At 38.2% G+C, this 21,496-nt stretch overlaps 1 protein-coding gene and 1 pseudogene across 1 annotated transcript; one reads left to right on the top strand and one right to left on the bottom strand.

Annotated features, from left to right (window-relative positions):
- The first annotated feature begins 9,577 nt into the window (after positions 1 to 9,577).
- LOC116900485 (olfactory receptor 140) lies at positions 9,578 to 10,486 on the top strand. The gene has a single exon (XM_032902219.1). It carries the CDS (start codon positions 9,578 to 9,580, stop codon positions 10,484 to 10,486), a length of 909 nt encoding a protein of 302 aa, XP_032758110.1.
- Positions 10,487 to 17,734: 7,248 nt separating this feature from the next.
- LOC116900484 lies at positions 17,735 to 18,664 on the bottom strand (annotated as a pseudogene).
- Positions 18,665 to 21,496: the final 2,832 nt, after the last annotated feature.

The following is a 21,496-nucleotide window of genomic DNA, read 5'->3' as shown; positions in this document are numbered from 1 at the left end:
AACACAAATGTCATATTAATAATGATATGTGAATTAAAACAAGAATGATGAAATTTAGCTAAGTTTTTGATATTTATTACTGGCTGTGGTGAGAGAATTAGCTAATCTATATTTTGGCATTAGCTATCTAAATTGAAAATGCCTCAAATTTGTATATATGATTATTAAACATTATATATTATAATATCAATTGGAATAAAATTAAATGTATAGTATAATTTAAAGAGTAAAAGTGATAGTGAACAAAAAGATTTATGTAGAAGAAAGGATGAACGAAAATGTATTAGGTAGTAGTTGTTTTTTAAATTGTCAAAGTAAAGCTTCCCACTTCTCTCAAATTTCTCTTTTCTAAATTCTCACTAGTAATTGTGAGTAGCCATTCAGTATTTGTCATTGCCTTTTTGACTTTTCCTGAAGGCTCAGTTGATGCGTATCAATGCAAAATCCAGGGCTCAATCTCTTTCTCCCCATCTGTTCCTTTTGTCCTTGTGTGTGGTTAATAACCTAGGTTCTGAGAGAAAGTGGTGGAATGTAAGTTGGAGCTCAAACTGGGAAGTCAGAAAGCTTGGGGGCAATGTTTGTGACTTGGGCTGGCTACTTAGTCATTTTGTGTATCTAATGTGTAAGTAACACAAGAGTTTTGTAAGATTGTATTGGTCAGGGGTGGGGCAGTCTCTAGAACAGTGGTTCTAAACCTGTGGGTTAAAACCCTTTCAGGGCCTGCATATTAGATATGCTACATATTGAATATTTACATTGCAATTCATAACAGTAGCAAAATTATAGTTATGAAGTAACAATGGAATAGTTTTATGGTTGAAAGTCACCGCAACATGATGAACTATATTAAATGGTTGTTGCATTAAGAAGTTTGCAAACTACTGCTTTAGAGGAACAGAACAAAGAGAATGAATCTCCCAATCACACACATATGCACACATATGCACGCACACACACACACACACACACACACACACACACACACACACACACACACACACAACATTAGAACGGCTTATTAACTGGTTCAGCTACATCAACAATGGCTTTTTAACAACGAAAGGTCCAAGAATCCTGCATTTGTTCACTCCACAAGGCTGGATGTCTCAGCTGGTCTTCAGTGTATGCTAGAATTCTGAAGAAGTCTCTAATTCTAGTGAAGGAATGAACTTACTAGTGATAGCAAGAACAAGCAGGCAAAGGGAGAACAGATCCCTTCTTCCATGTGGCTCTCCCAACCTCAAAAGATCTGGATTAGAAGTGGGTCTTCCCACTTTAAATGATTTAATTAAGGAAAAAAAAACCCTCACAGGTATGCTCAGTTTTTTGAGTTATAGGTAATTACAGATGTAGTCAGGTTGACAGCTGAGAATAACCATTACGATCATAAGAATTCTCTCCTTGATGTACTTCTAGAAGATAAACCTGGGAATTGAACAAAGTTGCTTAGACAGTAATAGATTTCTAGGACAGAGCAAAGTTTCTCACTACATTTCTCTCCTTGTGGGAACTTTCTTTAATCTAGCTAAGACCTTTAATGAATGCACTGTTCAATACAGGAGAAGGAGCACCTAACGATGTGGAGCAATCTAATCGATTGTATCAGTAGCCATGTCAGGATGTCAAAGAATTCTGCTAAGAAGGTCTCAGTTGTTTAAGTTGTGGTTTTATTAAGTTCCCTAAAACTTTTGGTTTTAGTTTTTATTCACTCAGTATATATTTCATGAGGAGCCACTGAAGGCTGCCAATATAGATACTTTAATGCACGGAACTTCGTGTACTTTCAAGATACACACTATACAAAGAGTTAGAATGGAGATACAATCTGACTACTAAAGGATCATAGTGACTTTTTAATGTAGCTGATGTAGGGAAATGGTTTAAATTCCTTAGAGATATAAGTGATATTGGTGCTTAGTTTTGCAGGAAGTTATTAGCATAGGAAGGTTATATAAGGCCAGGGCCAGTTGCCTGATAACTGCATTTGGAAAATTATGACTTAATCAGGAAGTCTAAAGTAGTACAGTATGGTGTAGCAATGAGAGTGTTAATGGATGGAAGCAGAGCATAATGTGGGTACACTCCCACCGCCAGCAGAGGCCTTATGATGTGGCCAGAATGCTTAAATTTTATTCCAAAGGTAAAGAGAGCTTTAGGCAATTAAAATGGATAATGAGATGATTGTACAATTGACTAATGTCACCATGATCGCCATGTGTGTGGATAAGCCAGGATTTGGGTGAGATATGAGGTAGAAAAGTCTAACAATGGTATTCTAGAATATCAACTTATTTTGAGAATTGATCTGAGTTAAATGCTGAACATAGTTTGTCCTTGGGAAAGGTTTGTGCAATGCTTTAGGATAAATTTAAGAATGAATGGATTTTCTCTCTCATGTGTGTATGTGTACATGCACATATATATTTGTTATTCATATGGTATGTACACACATGTATGTGTAGGTGTGTAGAAGCCAGAGGACAATGTCAGGTATACTATTGTACCAGTCCCTAATTTATTCCCTTGAGGAAGGTCCCTCATTGAATATGGAGTTTGATAAGATGTGGTGACCAATTTTGAAATTATGAAATAGGTAAGGATGGCTTCTATGCTTTTGGTAGTCAGTACACAAAATAGAGTAAGTCGAGATGGCATTAAATGAGTTCAATTTTGAGGATGTGTCCATTTGAACTGGGAAGAGGAGTTGGAAGTTAGTGGTGTCATTGTACAAGAAAGTAGAGAAACAGCCTACAGCTAGTTAGTTTTAGTCAAATTACAGATTTAAATAAATTTATTTTAAACTGACCATTGTTTATAACATGTTGATTAATATATTATGTGTTTTTCCTACCATATTCAAATTATGATTAGTATGTAATGATTGTAAAACTCAGCAGGATGTAGTCTGGTATTTTTTTTTAAATTGGATATTTTTTATTTACATTTCAAATGTTATTCCCTTTCCCTGTTTCCTGTCCATAAGGCCCCTCTGTCCCATCCCCTTCCCTTCTGTAAGGGTGTTCCCCATCCCCAAACACCACCCTTCCCACCGCCCCAGGCTGACATTCCCCTACACTGAGGGGTCCAGCCTTGACATGACCGAGGACTTTCCTTCACATTGGTGCCCAACAAGGCCATCCTCTGCTACATATGGAGCTGGAGCCATGGGTCTGTCCATGTGTAATCTTTGGGCAGTGGTTTAGTCCCTGGGAGCTCTGGTTGATTGGTATTGTTGATCTCATGGGGTTGAAGCCACTTCAGCTCCTTCAATCCTTTCTCTAACTCCTCCAACGGGGGTCTTGTTCTCAGTTCAGTGGCTTGCTGCTAGCATTCACCTCTGTATTTGACATGCTCTGGCTGAGCCTCGCAGGAGACAGCTATGTCAGGCTCATGACAGCATGCACTTCTTGGCTTCATCAATATTGTCTAGTTTTGGTGACTCTGTGTGTGTGTGTGTGACTATATATATATATATATATATATATATATATATATATATATAGTCTGCTCCAAAATTTGTCTCCATATCTCCTCCTAGGAATATTTTTGTTCCCCCTTTTAAGAAGGATTGAAGGATTTTGGTTGTCCTTCTTCTTGAGCTTCATCTGGTCTGTGGATTGTATCTTGGGTAATTCGAGATTTTGGGCTATTACCCACTTATAAGTGAGTGTATACTATGTGTGTATTTTTGGGATTGGGTTACCTCACTCAGGATGATATTTTCTTGTTCCATCCATTTGCCTATGAATTTTGTGAAGTCATTGTTTTCGATAACTGGAGTAGTACTCCATTGTGTAGCTATACCAAATTTTCTGTATCCATTCCTCTGTTGAAGGGCATCTGAGTTCCTTCCAGGTTCTGGCTATTATAAATAAGGCTGCTATGAAGATAGTGGAGCATGTATCCTTGTTATATGTTGGAGCGTCTTTTGGGTATAACCAGGAGTGGTGTAGCTAGGTCCTCAGGTAGTACAAAATCCAATTTTCTGAGGAACCTCCAGACTGATTTCCAGAGTGGTTGTACCAGCTTGCAATCTCACCAACAATGGAGGAGTGTTCCTCTTTCTCCACATCCTCTCCAGCATCTGTTGTCACATGAGTTTTTGATTTTAGCCATTCTGATAGGTGTGAGGTAGAATCTCAGGGTTGTTTTGATTTGCATTTCCCTGATGACTAAGGATGTTGAATATTTCTTTTGGTACTACTCAGCCATTCGATATTCCTCAGCTGAGAATTTTTTATTTAGCTCTGAACAGGGTTTATTTTCAGCAGGGTTATTTGGCTCTCTGGAGTTTAACTTCTTGAGTTCCTTCTATATATTGGCTATTAGCCCTCTATCAAATGTAGGATTGTGTAAAGATCTTTTCCCAATCTGTTGGTTGCCATTTTGTCCTAATGACAGTGTCCTTTGCCTTACAGAAGCTTTGCAGTTTTATGAGGTTCCATTTGTCAATTCTTGATCTTAGAGCAAAAGTCATTGGTGTTTTGTTCAGGAATTTTCTCCAATGCCCTTTTGTTTGAGGCTCTTCCTCATGTTTCCTTCTATTAGTATGAGTGTATCTGGTTTTATATGGAGGTTCTTGATCCACTTGGGTGCAAGTTTTATACAGGGCAATAAGAATGAATTGATTTGCATTTTTACATTCTGATCTTTAGTTGAAGCAGCACCATTTGTTGAAAATGCTATCTCTTTTCCACAGGATGGTTTTAGCTCCTTTGTCAAAAATCAAGTGATTTTTGTGGTGGGTGGTTCACTTCTGGGTCTTCAATTCTATTCCATTGATGTACCTGCCTGTCTCTGTATCAATACTATACAGCATTTATCACAATTGCTCTGTAATAGTGCTTGAGGTCACGGATGGTGATTCCCCCAGAAATTCTTTTATTGTTGAATATAGTTTTTGCTATCCTGGGTCCTTTGCTATTTCAAATGAATTTGCAAATTGCTCTATTTCTATGAAGAATTTAGTTGGAATTCTGATGGGAATTGCATTGAATCTGTAGATTGCTTTTAGCAAATAGACATTTTTGCAATATTACTTCTGCCAATCCATGAGCATGGGAGATCCTTCCATCTTCTGAGATTTTCTTCAATTTCTTTGTTCAGAGATATAAAGTTCTTGTTGTACAGATCTTTCACTTCTGCCATTTTCTTAAGAATTTTGCTGAGGCTAAATTGAAAAGTAATGGATTAATTTCTTTGGCAGAGGAGATTTCAAGACCAACTAATAATGACTCTGCCATGTGGATATTAGTGATCACTCTTATGCAGATCTACAATGAAAAATGGGGCAAAATTGGTTAGAGTCACACTGAGGTATTTTATGCAATTTGTGACCATTGTGAAGGGTGTAATTTCCCTAATTTCTTTCTCAGCCTCTTTATCCTATGAGTAGAGGAAGGCTACTGATTTGTTTTAGTTAATTTTATATTCCGGCACTTTGCTGAAGTTGTTTATCAGGTTAAGTAGTTTTCTGGTGGAACTTTTGCGGTCACTTAAGTACACTATCATATCACCTGCAAATAGTGATATTTTGATTTCTTCCCTTCCAATTTGTATCGCTTTGACCTCCTTTTGCTGTCAGATTGCTCTGGCTAGGACATTGAGTACTACATTGAATAAGTGGGGAGACTAGCCTTGTCTAGTCCCTGATTTTAGTGGGATTGCTTCAAGTTTCTCTCCATTTAGTTTGATGTTGGCTACTGGTTTGCTGTATTTTTCTGTTAATATGTTTATGTATGGGTCTTGAATTCCTGATCTAAGACTTTTAACTTGAAGGGGTATTGAATTTTGTCATATGCTTTCTCAGCATCTAATGAAATGACCATTTTTTTCTTTGACTTTGTTTAATAGTGGATTATGTTGATGGATTTCTGTTTATTGAACCATCCCTGCATCCCTGGGATGAAGCCTACTTGATTATTATGTATGATCATTTTGATGTCTTCTTGGATTTGGTTTGTGAGAATTTTATTAAGTATTTTTGTGTCAATATTCATAAGAAAATTGGTCCGAAGTTCTCTTCCTTTGCTGGGTTTTTGTTTTGTTTAGGTATTAGCGTAATTGTGACTACATAGAAGGAATTGGATAGTACACCTTCTGCTTCTATTTTGTGAAATACTTTGGAAAGTATTGATGTCAGGTCCTCTATGAAGGTCTGATAGAATTATGCACTAAAATCATCTGGTCCTGGGCTTTTTTTGGTTGGGAGGCTTTTAGTAACTCCTTCTATTTCTATAGGAGTTATGGGACTGTTTAGATGGTTTATCTGATCCTGATTTAACTTTGGTAGCTTGTATCTGTCTAAAAAATGTCCATTTTATCCAGGTTTTTCCTTTTAATATAGGCTTTTGTAGTAGGATCTGATGATTTTCTGAATTTCCTCAGATTCTATTGTTAGTCTCCCTTTTCATTTGATTTTGTTAATTTTGATATACTCTCTGTGCCCTCTTGTTAGTCTGGTTAAGGGTTTATCTATATTGTTGATTTTCTCAAAGAACCTGCTCATGGTTTTGTTGGTTCTTTGTATAGTCCTTTTTGTTTCTACTTGGTTAATTTCAGCCCTGAATTTGATTATTTCCTGCCTTCTACTCCTCTTGGGTATATTTGTTTCTTTTTGTTTTAGAGTTTTTAGGTGTGCTGTCAGGCTGCTGATGTGTGCTCTCTCTCTTGTTTCTTTCTGCAGGTACTCAGAGCTATGAGGTTTCCTCTTAGCACTGTTTTCTTTGTGTCCCATAATTTTGGGTATATTGTGCCATCATTTTCATTAAATTCTAAAACGTCTTTAATTTCTTTCTTTATTTTGTCCTTGACCAAGTTATCATTGAGTAGAGTGTTGTTCAACTTCAATGGTTATGTGGACTTTCTATCGTTTTTGTTGCTTTGAAAGACCTTAGTCCATGGTGATCTGATAGGATGCATAGGATAATTTGATTCTTCTGGTATCTGTTGAGGTCTGTTTTGTGACCAATTATATGGTCAGTTCTGGAGAAGGTACCATAAGGTATAATCTTTTGTTTTAGGATAAAATGTTTTATAGCTATCTGTTAAATCCATTTGGTTCATAACTTCTGTTAGTTCCTCTATGTCTCTGTTTAGTTTCTGTTTCCATAATCCGTCCATTGATAAGAGTGGGGTGTTGAAATCTTAAACTATTATTGTGTGTGGTGCAATGTGTGTTTTGAGATTTTGTTAGGGTTTTTATGAATATAGGTGCCCTTGTTATTGGAGCATAGATGTTTAGGATTGAGAGTTCATCTTGGTGGATTTTTCCTTTGATGAATATGAAGTGTTCTTCCTTATCTTTTTTTGATGATTTTTGGTTGAAAGCCAATTTTATTTGATAGTAGAATGGTTACTCCAGCTTGTTTCTTCAGACCATTTGATTGGAAAGTGGTTTTCAAGTTTTTTACTCTGAGGTAGTGTAAAGCCACTGTCAGAGACAGCAAGGCCAGCGAACACCAGAGACAACAAGATGGTAAGAGGCAAGCACAGGAACCTAAGCAACAGAAACAAAGAAGACTTGCTATCATCAGATACCAGTTCTCCCCCTAAAGCAAACACTGGATATCCAAACACACCAGAAAAGCAAGATTTGGATTTAAAAGCACACCTCATGATGATTATATAGGACATTAAGAAGGACATAAATAACTCTCTTGAAGACATACAGGAAAACTCAGGTAAACAAGTAGAAGCCCTTAAAAAGGGAACACAAAAATTCCTTAAAGAATTAAAGGAAAACACAACCAAACATGTGAAGGAATTGAACAAAACCATCCAGGGTTTAAAAATAGAAGGAGGGAGGAGAGGGGGAAAGGAGGAATAGGAGGAAAGGAGAGAGGGGAAGCTGTGATCTGGATGTAAAGTAAATAAATAACTTAATAAAAACAAAATATTAGCAAGAAGAAAAATTAATATTGTTCTTAAAATCAAGACTATAAAACTTTTATAGTGATACTATCACTTTGAGTAAAACTTTAAGAACTTGATTTCAGTTTAATTGCCTGAAGTATCTTCACTGATGAAAATCATAGAAGATAAGAGTCCAATTACATGTATGGAAAACTGAATGTTGACACAACTCTATTTTAGATTTATAAAACTGGAAATATTGTATCTTGTTGGTCTTGTTCAAGACTTGAAATCTAAAGGAAGATTGCTTAAGGCAGTTGGTGAAATTGAATTATTGGTGCTCTGATATGCTCTTAGGTAGCATGTAACTTTTTTATTTTAATTTTCTTGGACATTTTAGGTATGTACATTTCAAAAGTTATCCCCTTTCCCCCCCTCTTCCATCCCCCTCCCCCTACTTCTAGAAGGATGCTCCCACTCCCAGCCACCTACTCCAAGCTCAACACCCTGGCATTGCCCTATATTGGGGAAATGAACCTTCACAGGACCAAGGACTTCTCCTGTTGATTCTGGACAATGCCATCCTCTGCTACATATGTAACTTGTGTCTTAATTCTAGCAGTTGGTGCCATTTACTGCCAGCTCTGAGGCAGGCTGTGTTGCAGACAGGGCCAGTGTAAAGAAGGGTGTGTGACACACAGCAGGCAGGAAGACCCACCTTCCCTTTCTTGATATTAAAAGAACATGTTTACTGGCTCTGCAACTTCAGGCAAAAATGGTCACCTTCACTTTCACTCCCAGATCAAAGGATCTAATGTATTTCTGGTAGTTGCCCCTAATAAAAAGATTGGAGGCATTTTACCCATCAATTAATTACTCTGAAACTCAGTTTAGCAGGGGTAGGCCTGCTACTGGTAGGGATGTGGATGAGGAGAACTGTTGAAGATATTATTAATATGAGAAAATAATCAATTATTATTATTATCTTTAAAAATAAAAAGGGACTGGGATTGAGGATTGGAGTGATGACTAAGCATGAAAAGAGCTTGTTGTATGATTGTGAAGACCAGAATTCAGACTCCCAGTACCCCATTAAAAGCTGGCAGATGTTGCAGACCAACCATAATCCCAGCATGCAGCCGGCAGAGACTCCAGTATCTCCAGGGTAAATTGTCTAGCCAGATATCTGTATCTGCAAGCTTTGGGTCTCAGTGAGAGAGACTCTGCTTCAATGTATAAGACAAGGAGTAGCTGAGAAAGACACCTAATGTTAACATTTGGCTTTTGTACACTCAGGCATGTACAACTGCACACACATGTGAACACCCAGATATGCATGCATAAGTGCATTAAACCACATACACAGACACACAGACACACAGACACACATGCACACACATAGACACACAGACACACACACATAGACACACACACAGACACACACACACACAGACACACACACACACACAGACACACACACATAGACACACACACATAGACACACACACACGCAGACACACACACACACACACACACACATGCAGACACACACACACTAAAAATGTATTGTGTCTTACATGCCCCAAAGCAAAAAAGACAATAGCTTGAGAGATATTTATGTTCTCCATTCCTTTACACTTCCTCCAGCCTCCAATGACTTGAAATGTTCCAAAGAGCCAGTAACTGACCTCCTTGGTAAATCTCTGGATGCAGCTGAGAGTTCATGGATAGTCCACGCAATGTTACAGAATTTTTCATGCTGGGACTTTCCCAGAACCCACAGGTACAGAGGATGTTGTTTGTGCTTTTTCTGCTGGTCTTCCTGGTCTCTGTTGGGGGAAACGTGCTCATCATTATCACTATCGCCTTCAGTCCTACCCTGGGCTCCCCTATGTACTTTTTCCTTTCATATCTGTCCTTTATTGATACTTGTTATTCTTCTTGTATGACACCCAAACTCATTGCTGACTCCCTGCATGAGGGGAGAGCCATCTCCTTTGAGGGCTGCTTGGCCCAGTTCTTTGTGGCTCATTTATTGGGAGGAACTGAAATCATTCTGCTCACAGTGATGGCCTATGACCGCTATGTGGCCATCTGCAAGCCCTTACACTATACCACCACAATGACCAGGAACGTCTGTGCTGTGCTGGTGGCAGTGGCTTGGCTGGGTGGCTTCCTGCATTCATCAGCTCAGCTCTTTCTGGTCCTTCAGTTGCCCTTCTGTGGTCCCAATGTAATCAATCACTTTGTGTGTGATTTGTATCCTTTACTGGAGCTGGCCTGCACCGACACATATGTCATTGGCCTGCTGGTGGTGGCCAACAGTGGTGTGATTTGCCTGCTGAACTTCCTCATGCTGGGTACCTCCTACATTGTCATCCTGCGTACTTTGAGGTCCCACAGTGCAGAAGGACGACGGAAAGCTCTGTCTACCTGTGGGGCTCACTTCACTGTCGTTGCTTTGTTCTTTGTGCCCTGTATATTTATTTACATGAGGCCATCATCTACTCTGTCCATAGACAAAATAGTAGCTGTGTTTTATTGTATTTTGACGCCCATGTTCAATCCCCTGATTTATACTCTGAGAAATGCGGAGGTGAAAAATGCCATGAAGAATCTCTGGAGAAAATGAGGAATTGTAAATGGAAGACAGAAGTTATTGTGGGAGAAATAAATCATAGCTGTAAGAATTTACAGTTTTTATGTTACCTGAGTCAAAAATTTCAGGATAAAACTGCATGAACATTTGAAAATATGCATAAATGCACTTAGAGTTTCTTTATGAGTTTTCTCCAAACTCAAGTATATGAAAGAGCAACTTTTGTCTTCCTCACCTATGTTTAAGAAGTAATCTCTCCCAACCTTGGATATTAAGCATCTGTGATGAGCAGAGTGGCTTTGCTGATGACTAATAACCCACTCTTCCACCCTGGATGCTGCACTGTGCATCACTTCAGTCACTGATGGTTCATCCTGCATCTGTATTCTATCTACAATAATAACAGAAGAAGCTATAGCTGGGATATTGATAATACCTCAAATAAACTTAGCACTGACAACTCAGATTATGAAAACATACAAAGCTTGATTATAGTCAAATTAACATGACATAATTATATAATATAAATTTTATGTGAAATAGTGAAGTACGGTTCTACTATATATATATGTATATATATATATATGTATATATGTCAGCCCTCATCACATATGAATGATGGATGCTAATGCAGTGTATGGTATGCTTCTTTTAAAAATATTTATTTATTTATTTATTTATTTATTTATTTATTTATTTACATCCTAATCACTGCCACATCCTGGTCCCCCCTCACAGAGTGCAGGAACATATATCTCATTTAGTTGTCATTGTCATTTCATTAAAGGAAAAACAACTATTTGTTTTTTCTTTTTTGGTGACAGCATGTTTGTTCAATTATTTGTTTTGTTATTGAAGATATTTTTTAATGGAAAATAACCATAAGATTAAACCCTAGCTTCATTGAGAAGAATCCATTGCTTTGCTTTCCAAAAGTAGAAATTTAAATGTATTCATTCTGAGACTGAGGTCCTTAAGTGGGAAACTGAGGAAGGCACAGGAAACATCGTTGAGTGCTGAGAGAGAAGAAGCTTCAGAAACAGAGAAGATGGAGAGAGATGAGGAAGACTGGGGGAGGGACCAGGACTTGAAGAGAAGTGACACCCAAAGGACAACAGAAAGGAACAAGGACTGTAAACTTTACACAGGACATCAAAAGAGCAAAGAGAGGGTTGCACAATTCATCATCAACTTCTCAGTTCTTGATACACCCACGGATAGTTTATAGCAGTGCCAACCAGGTGGGCTTTGTGATTTTCCAATACACAAAACTGTCTTGGGAAGCTGTAATACAGGCTGAATATCACTGTTGATTCCTCTGGTATGTAAGATGGCACTCTCACTACATTCTTACTCTCAAACAAAACCACACACTTCCTAATGCTACAGAGAATATACGTGAGCACTGGATTTTTCTCAAAAAGGATTGTCAAAAAGGACTCGTGGGGGTGGATCCAACAAAAAATTTCAACTTTGTTTTAGAAAGTAATAGTGTAAATACTCCAACAAAATAAACTAACAATATACTGCCCACACTCCAAAAACATTGCATGCAATCCTAAACACGAGCAGGATTACATATCACATTATGACTTTCTTCTCGTGTCAGAAAGATGGTCATACACACAATTCTCCATATCCGACTATGTTACAAATAGCATCATAGAGAAATGTTCACTTTAGCAGCTGCAGAGACATGGCTGAATCTTGCTAATAAATAATCTTTCTGAATGAACAGATAGCAGATTTAGGCATTTTGTTGAAGGAATGTACAAAGGAACCTCAAACCTCCCATGAGCTATTTCCTGGAGAGTCTTAGACAGCCATTATCAAAAGCTGAATCTTACTATGATTTTCCAAGGAACAAGCATCTTTAATGGTAGTCATGTATTACTATCACCTGTAATCATAAAAGGAACAATTATATCTGCTCACCATCATCTCTTTGGAGGTACTTAAGATTCTTCTGGTTGAGGGGCATGTGAATAGCAGGCTATGAAATGTTATCTAAGATTTATATGGTACCTGTTACCTTCTAATGGTCTAACATGGAGTTTTAAGGATGTGGCCTTACATATGCATACTATAGTGACAACTATCTTTCAGTTATTTAAGCAAATTATGTTTCATTTCATATTTATATAAAAATAATAATATATTCACACAATATATTATTGTTGTGCTTCTTTCCCCTTCATCTACTCTTCCCAGCTCCTCCTTCCCTTCTCTCCCACCCAGATCCACCCATCTTCAGTCTCTCATTAAAAATCAAGTAGTTTTCTAAGAGATTATAATAAAATTAAACAAAAAATAACACATGGGAAGAGGACAAAATAATAAAATAGAAGGCAATTAGTTCATGAAAAGAAAAAAACAGATATAGATGCAGACATTCAGTCATTTGTATAATCAGGTATCCCACAAAAGCACTAAACTGAAAGCCTTCAAATATATGGGAAAAACTGTAGCATAAAAAGAGAATATATATATATATATATATATATATATATATGAATGATAAAATTTTTTAAAAAGAAAGAAAATTGCTGGCACAATATTATAAGAGAAGAAAACTTCAAAGATGCCATTGAGTTTTATTTTGTTGTTGTTGTTTTTGTTTTGTTTTTTAAAAATTTTTTGATTGATATCTACTGCTCAGGATGCAGCAAATCTTTAAGAGTACTTTGAGTCAGCCAGCCAGAATACAGCAAATACAGAGGCGAATGTCAGCAGCAAACCACTGAACTGAGAATAGGACCCCGTTGAAGGAATCAGAGAAAGAACTGGAAGAGCTTGAAGGGCTCGAGACCCCATATGTACAACAATGCCAAGCAACCAGAGCTTCAGGGACTAAGCCACTACCTAAAAGACTATACATGGACTGACCCTGGACTCCACCTCATAGGTAGCAATGAATATCCTAGTAAGAGCACCAGTGGAAGGGGAAGCCCTGGGTCCTGCTAAGACTGAACCCCAGTGAACTAGACTGTTGGGGGAGGCGGCAATGGGGAGGGTGGGGAGGGAACACCCATAAGGAAGGGGAGGGGAAGGGGATGTTGCCCGAAAACCGGGAAAGGGAATAACACTCAAATGTATATAAGAAATATTCAAGTTAATAAAAAAAAAAAAAAGTACTTTGAGTAATTTGAGCTTTTGGGCTAATATGCACTAATCAATGAGTGCATACCATGTATTTTTTTTTTTGTGATTGGGTTACCTCACTCAAGATGGTAGTTCTATTCATTTGCCTATGAATTTCATGAAGTCATTGTTTTTAATAGCTGAACAGTACTCCTTTTTGTAAATGTACCATATTTTCTGTATCTGTTTCTCTGTTGAGGGACATCTTGGTTCTTTTCAACTTCTGGCTATTATAAATAAGGTTTCTATGAACATAGTGGAGCATGTGTCTTTGTTGTATGTTGGAACAACTTTTGGGTATATGCCCAGGAGAGGTATAGCTGGGTCCTCAGGTAGTGGAATGTCCAATTTTCCGAGAAATCTCCAGACTGATTTCCAGAATGGTTGGTTGTACCAGTCTGCAATCCCACCAACAATGGAGGAGTGTTCCTCTTTCTCCACATCCTCAACAGCATCTGTTTTCATTTGAGTTTTTGATCTTAGCCATTCTGACTGGTGTGAGGAAGAATCTCAGGGTTGTTTTGATTTGCATTTCATTGATGACTAAGGATGTTGAACATTTCTTTAGATACTTCTCAGCCATTCACTATTCCTCAGTTGAGAATTCTTTGTTTAGCTCTGCACCTCATTTTTTTTTTTATTAACTTGAATATTTCTTATATACATTTCGAGTGTTATTCCCTTTCCGGTTTCCGGCAACATCCCCTCCCCTCCCCTTCCTTATGGGTGTTCCTCCCCACCCCCCCCCATTGCCGCCCCCCCCAACAGTCTAGTTCACTGGGGTTCAGTCTTTAGCAGGACCCAGGGCTTCCCTTCCACTGGTGCTCTTACTAGGATATTCAATGCTACCTATGAGGTCGGAGTCCAGGGTCAGTCCATGTATAGTCTTTAGGTAGTGGCTTAGTCCCTGGAAGCTCTGGTTGCTTGGCATTGTTGTATATATGGGGTCTCGAGCCCCTTCAAGCTCTTCCAGTTCTTTCTCTGATTCCTTCAACGGGGTCCTATTCTCAGTTCAGTGGTTTGCTGCTGGCATTCGCCTCTGTATTTGCTGTATTCTGGCTGTGTCTCTCAGGAGCGATCTACACTTCTGCACTTCTTTGCTTCATCCATCTTGTCTAATTGGGTGGCTGTATATATATGGGCCACATGTGGGGCAGGCTCTGAATGGGTGTCCTTCAGTCTCTGTTTTAATCTTTTCTGCACCTCATTTTTAATAGGGTTATTGATTCTCTGGAGTCTAACTTCTTTAGTTATTTGCATATATTGGATATTAGCCCTTTATCAGATATGGGATTGGTAAAGATCTTTTCCCAATCTGTTGGTTGTCATTTTGTCCTAATGACAGTGTCCTTTGCCTTACAGAAGCTTTGCAATTTTATGAGGTCCCATTTGTAGATTCTTGATCTTAGAGCATAAGCCACTGGTGTTTTATTCAGGAAAATTTCCCCAGTTCCCATGTGTTCAAGGCTCTTCCCACTTTTTCTTCTATTAGTTTAAGTGTATTTAGTTTTATGTGGAAGTCCTTGATCCACTTGGACTTGAGCTTTGTTCAGGGAGATATGAGTGAATCTATTTTCATTCTTCTACATGGTGACTTCCAGTTGAACCAGCACCATTTGTTGAAAATGCTATCTTTTCCCACTGGATGGTTTTAGTTCCTTTGTCGAAGATCAAGTGACATTGGTATGTCAGTTCATTTCTGTGTCCTCATTTCTACTCCATTGATCTACCTGCCTGTCTCTGTACCAAATGTTGATGCCCTTGGTGTTTTAGCCCAGCAGTCAGCTTAGAGGATATGAACTTCATGAGAAGATTGAGAAACGTTAACTTAGTCAGTGCCTTCCTTTATTAAATAATGATCCCTCTCTCTGCCTTGTAAATATGAACACTTCCAATAAAATTCAAACTATCCAAAAGAGAGTACTTTGAAGGAGAAACAATTCTTCAATCTTCTTACTCTTCATACTTTTGAACAGTAAATGCCAGATGTTGCTGAATATCTTTCAATTCCATTTTCTTTTAAGCTATTAAACAGTTATACTTGGGTATGATTAGGTTATCTCTTTTGGTAAGAGTAGCACAGTAGTGTTGTATGTCTCTGGAGCACATCATATGAAGCTTTGTGTGCCACTAATTCATCTTAATACTAGTGATGTTCACCTTGGGCGATTGTATAAGAGGTGGTTAAGAAGGCGCTTGTTTCCTTTTATAATTAACAGGCATTTGTCACATTAACTCATTTATTTCTCAGCCAAAATAAATACATTGCTAAGGACCAGCCTGGGAGGATTGGACTGGTGCAAAGTCAGAGTTTTAGGCAAGGATGCAGCTGAAAGCTGACAGGTTACTCATTACTGTGTAGAAGCTGAGCTTGGAGACAGCTTTCAGGTTCTCTCTCTCTCTCTCTCTCTCTCTCTCTCTCTCTCTCTCTCTCTCTTTCTTTCTTTCTTGGAGTTCACCTCAGTCTTTTACTGGTCACAGACTTTCTTGTTATACAATAATACATGATCAAAAGTGTTTCCATTATTTTCCTCAAGGGCAGTATTTTTCCAAAAAACTCCATTTAACCATGTCATCCACAAGCACAATGCACACATAAAGTCACAGTTCAGTGACTGCAAAGTCACAGGTCTGCATCCACAAAAGCAAGTTATAAATTAACTTTGAACTCTCAGAGAAACCTCAAATTCACAAGTTATTTGGGCATAGACTTGCTGTTACAGCACTAGCATGAAAACAGAGAGGTGCTAAATAGGTCAGAGTAATGTTATATTTTTAGCTTATCTAAATTTGCAGAATCTCTTCCTCCTATTTATTTATCTGAATATCTGTTTCTACAATGCTTTCTAAACTCTTTCCCATATGCAATACTAATTCCTCTCACAGCTTCCTCCAGGGCTTCTTCACAAGCATGAACTCTATCTCATAGAATTTGTACCCTGATTTCTTAGGCAGGCAATATCAGGGGGTCAAATCAGTATGCTCCAATCTTTTCGAGAAGGTCAGTTCACTAATCCAACAGCCCCCTTATGGGGTCCAAAGTCTTCAATTCTTATATCTATCCTTTTATCATAAATATATATATATTATATATAATATATATGAAGATATATATTTCAGTTTCCCCCAATATTTCTCAATCGAACTTTCTATTATTAGAGATCTCCCCTTGTGGGGCCTCTTACCACTGCTCACATCCAGTAGACACAGTTATTTATTCTCTATTCTGTCCCTTGTATTTCCTATGGACATCTCTATCTTTAGTGACCCAAGCCCATTGTTCCTTTTCCTTGGTGTCTTCAATTTTCTTAACTACTAAAACTTCAGGTTTTTCAAAAACATTTCGTACCTTAAATACTTCCTGGTACAATTCAATCATTATGAGATTGGTAAAATTTTCCAGAAAATAACTAAGACAGTCAGCCCCCACATCAAGAACCCATTGTCATGTTATGCCTGGGTTGACTACCTGACTGATTATGGCCAGAGCAGTTTGTTCTTAATAGACATCAGGACCAGTTGCTTCTCTAGTAATGGCCTTGGTCCCTTTTCCAGATTTGTTTTTTTTTTTTTACCAGAATTGTATTGGAGGACAAATATGGTATAGAAAATGACAAGACAGATAAGCATACATGAAAGAGCAATGCAATGTATACTAGAAACCCAGACAAGCATTATTCAGGTTGATGGTGCTCCTGCAGTCAAAACTGTGCAATACACTATGTTCACAACTATGCTGCACCTAACAATAAATAAATAAATAAGTATATTAAATTAATTTTTTGTTTTTATGAAGAGTATACTTGTAAGACAAATTATTCAAATTAAATCTATTGAGCAAAAATGTTTCTGCTCCATGTCATAGTAACATTACCATAGAAAGTAAATCTAAATCAAAAGAAGTATAGTTTAATATTCTGCTTCAAATATTTGCTACGGTATTATGGATAGTGGTAAGAAGTAAGACTGCAAACACTAAAATAGCTAATTATATAACAGTATTTTAATCGCAGGACCTAATTTACAATGTTTTGGAAGATATTTATCAGCTACAATAATGCTAAATGAGCCTTTCGTGTCCTCAGTGCCCATAAGTTTGAACTCAGCACCATTCCAATCCCAAGAGCCAATATCCGGATTCTATTTTTCATCTACTTCCATTGTCTTGAACCATAGATTCTTCATGGCCTTCTTCACTTCTGCACTTCTCAGGGAGTAGATGAGAGGATTGAGGAGGGGAGTTATCACCGTGTAGAACACAGCTATCATCTTGTCTACAGGCAGGGTATCTGAAGGCCTCAAATAGATGAAGACACATGGACCAAAGAACAATATAAACACAGTGACATGGGATCCACAGGTGGACAGAGCTTTGCGCCGTCCCTCAGCACTCTGAGTTCTCAGATGGAACAAGATGACCAGATAGGATGCTAAGAGGACCACAAAGCTGATCAAAGACAGTGTACCCGCATTGGCAACAATCAGCAGACCAATGAGGAAGGTGTCTAAGCAGGCAAGTTTAAGAAGAGGAAGCAAGTCACAGAAATAATGGTCAATGATATTGGGTCCACAGAAGGGCAATGGAAAAATGAGAACTATTTGAGCAAAAGAATGAACAAAGCCTCCCATCCATGCTGTTCCCACGAGGACTGCACATACCTTTCGGTTCATGATGCTGGTGTAGTGCAGGGGCTTGCAGATGGCCACATAGCGGTCATAGGCCATCACTGTGAGCAGGAAAATCTCAGTACCACCGAAGAAGTGCATGAAGAAAAGCTGTGTCATGCAACCCCATACAGATATGGATTTATTTTCAGGAAGGAGATCCAAGATTAATTTTGGGGCTGTTGTGGAGGAGTAGCAGATCTCCACAAAGGAGAGGTAGCCAAGAAAGAAGTACATGGGGGACCCAAGACTCCTGCTGGCTACCACAGTGACCACCATGAGAAGATTCCCAAGCATAATGGCCATCTACAAGAGTAGAAATATCACAAAGCAAACTCTTTCCACCTCTCTATTAGAAGAGAGTCCCAGAAAAAAGAACCTAGTCACATTGTGTATGTCAGCCATGAGGGAGCACTTTGGGTGGTATGATCTGAAGTAATACAAAAGAGATAAGGAATTCATGAAATTAGTAATTTAAATAAAATCTTTTGCAGAAAACTTTGAACTAAGTATTGAAAGTGCGTATGAGTCAATAATTAAAATAAGAGCATACCAAAAAGACACAGAAAGTGTGAGTGCACTGTGTATGGCTGTAATTGTGCAGAAAATAACCAAATGTAAAACAGAAGACAAATAATACCCCTCATATATGAAGGAGTATTAGGGAATTTGAGCTTTATCTACAGTCAATGAAGAATCATCAAGAATGTCTCAGCCTTTGACCAAATGACCTTGCTTGTAGACAGTCAAGTCAAAGTGGGGTGACCAATCATAAACTCAATAAACCCACTCATGTTTCAACATCAGGTAGCCAGGAAAGTATTGTCATATCCAAGTTAAATAATTTTCTCATACTTTTGACATCTTTACTGTGCTTCCCACTATAGATTTCCCTCTTTTCCTTTCCCCTGGCTCAGTTTCCTATCTTGGTTTAAGAGGGGTGATCTCTCATCTCTTACATGTGCATTAGTGCCTTCAGAAGACACGTCCATAATAAACCTCCCTTGACATTCGACATCCCTTAGTCGATCACAAACCTCTACATATTCACCATCTGTGACCTTCATTCTGTTTTGTCTCTGACCTCACTGTCTATAACTGTCTACTTGATGACACCATCATAGTTCAGACCATGTTCAATTTTCTTATTTGCTGGCATGTTCATTTCCTCCAAACTTATGCCTCCAGTGTCAGTCGTCTCTCAAAAGTGCCCACTCATGCTCCGGATCATCCTTTCCTAGAGATATGCATAACTGGGTGCTCAGCTGTGTGTGCACTTGTACATGCAGGTGTGTGTAGAAGACAGAGGTTGACAGCACACATCTGAAATTCCAACCCTGGGTGAGAAATACATAAGGGCCTGGAGCTCACTGAACAGTCAGACACCCACTATAGCCTGATACATCTGTCTCCTGAAAGGCTCTGCCAGAACCTGACAAATACAGAGGCAGATGTTGGCAGCCTACCATTGGACTGAGAATGGGATCCCTAATGGAGGAGTGAGAGAAAGGACTGAAGGAGCTGAAGGGGTTTGCAACCCTGTAGGAAGAACAACAATATCAATCAACCAGACCCACACAGAGCTCCCAGGGACTAAACCACCTACAAAAGAGTATGTATGGAGCAGCCCATTGCTCTCGTCACATATGTATCAGAGGATGGCCTTGTAGGGCATCAATGAGAGGAGAGGCCTGTGGTCCTGTGAAGGATTGATGCCCTAGTGTAGGGGAATGCCATGGTAGGGAAGTGGGAGGGAGTGGGTGAACGGGTCGGGGAGCAACCACATAGAAGCAGGGGGAGGGGTTATGGTGGGAAAATAGGGAAGGGGATAACATTTGAAATGTAAACAAAGAAAATATCCAATAAAAAAGTAAAAAAATAAAAGTACAACTGAAAGCTCTAGGGAAAAAAAAGCAAGCTTACCAGAAAGGATTGGAAGGAAGGAAATAATCAAAATCAGTCAGTCAGAAACAAAGAGAACAGTACAAAAAAAAATCAACAAAATCCAAGAGCTGGTTCTTTGAAAAAATTAACAAGATTGATAAACTATTTGCTAAAGTAACCAAAAGACAGAGAGACACTATCCAAATATACAAATTCAGAAATGAGAAGGGAGACATAACAGCAGACACCGAGGAAATTAAAATAATCACTAGGTCTTACCTCAAAAGCCTGTATTCCACAAAATTAGAAAATTAGAACAAAACAAATTACTTTCTAGACAGATAACACTTAAATTAAATCAAGATCAGGTAAACTACTTTAAATGTACTGTTACCCCTAAAGAAATAGAAGCTGTCCTTAAAAGTCTCCCAACCAAAAGAAGTCCAGGGCCAGATGGTTTTAGTGCAGAATTCTACCAGACTTTCAGAGAGAAAATGCCAACACTCCTCAAACTATTCCATAAAATAGAAACTGAAAGAACCCTGACAAAATCATTCTATGAACTCATGGTCTCCCTGATATCTAAAGCATACAAAGACTCAATAAAGAAAGAATTTCAGATCAGTTTCCCTTATGTATATTGATGAAAAAATTCAATAAAATTCTAGCAAATCAAATCCAAGAAAACATCAAGGCTTCATCCAACATGATCAAGTAGGCTTTATTCCAGGGATGTAGGGATGGTTCAATATATAAAAATACATCAATGTAATTCACCATATAAACAAACTGAAAGAAAAAAAAAACACATGACTATCTCATTAGATTCCAAAATGTTGTTTGATAAAATCTGACATTGCTTCATGATTAAAGTCTTGGAGAGAGAAGGGATACAAGGGCACACATAACACAATAAAGGCAAAGAAGCCAATAGCTAACATCAAATTAACTGAAGAGAAGCTCAGAGCATTTCCACAAAAATCAGGGAGAAGAAAAATCTGTCCATTCTCTCCATATCTCTTCAATATTGTACTTGAAGTTCTAGCAATAAGACAGAGATCAAGGGGATACAAATTCAAAAAGAAGTCAAAGTATTGATATTTGTGGATGATATGGCAGTATACATAGGAGACATCAACAACTGTACCAGACAACTCCTACACCTGATAAACAGCTTCAGCAAGGAGGCTGGATAAAAAATTAACTCAAATAAAGCACTATCCTTCCTTTACACAAATGATAAATGTGGTGAGAAAGAAATTAGGGAAACAACACCTTTTTCAATAGCCATGAGTAATATAAAATATCTTGGTGTAACTCTAACCAAGTAAGTGGAAGATATGTATGACAAGA

This window comes from Rattus rattus, chromosome 5 (genome assembly GCF_011064425.1).
Source record: "Rattus rattus isolate New Zealand chromosome 5, Rrattus_CSIRO_v1, whole genome shotgun sequence".
In the NCBI taxonomy this organism is placed as follows: domain Eukaryota; kingdom Metazoa; phylum Chordata; class Mammalia; order Rodentia; family Muridae; genus Rattus; species Rattus rattus.
The sequence above is the reverse complement of the archived record's forward strand: the minus strand, read 5'-3'. Positions and strand labels throughout refer to the sequence as shown.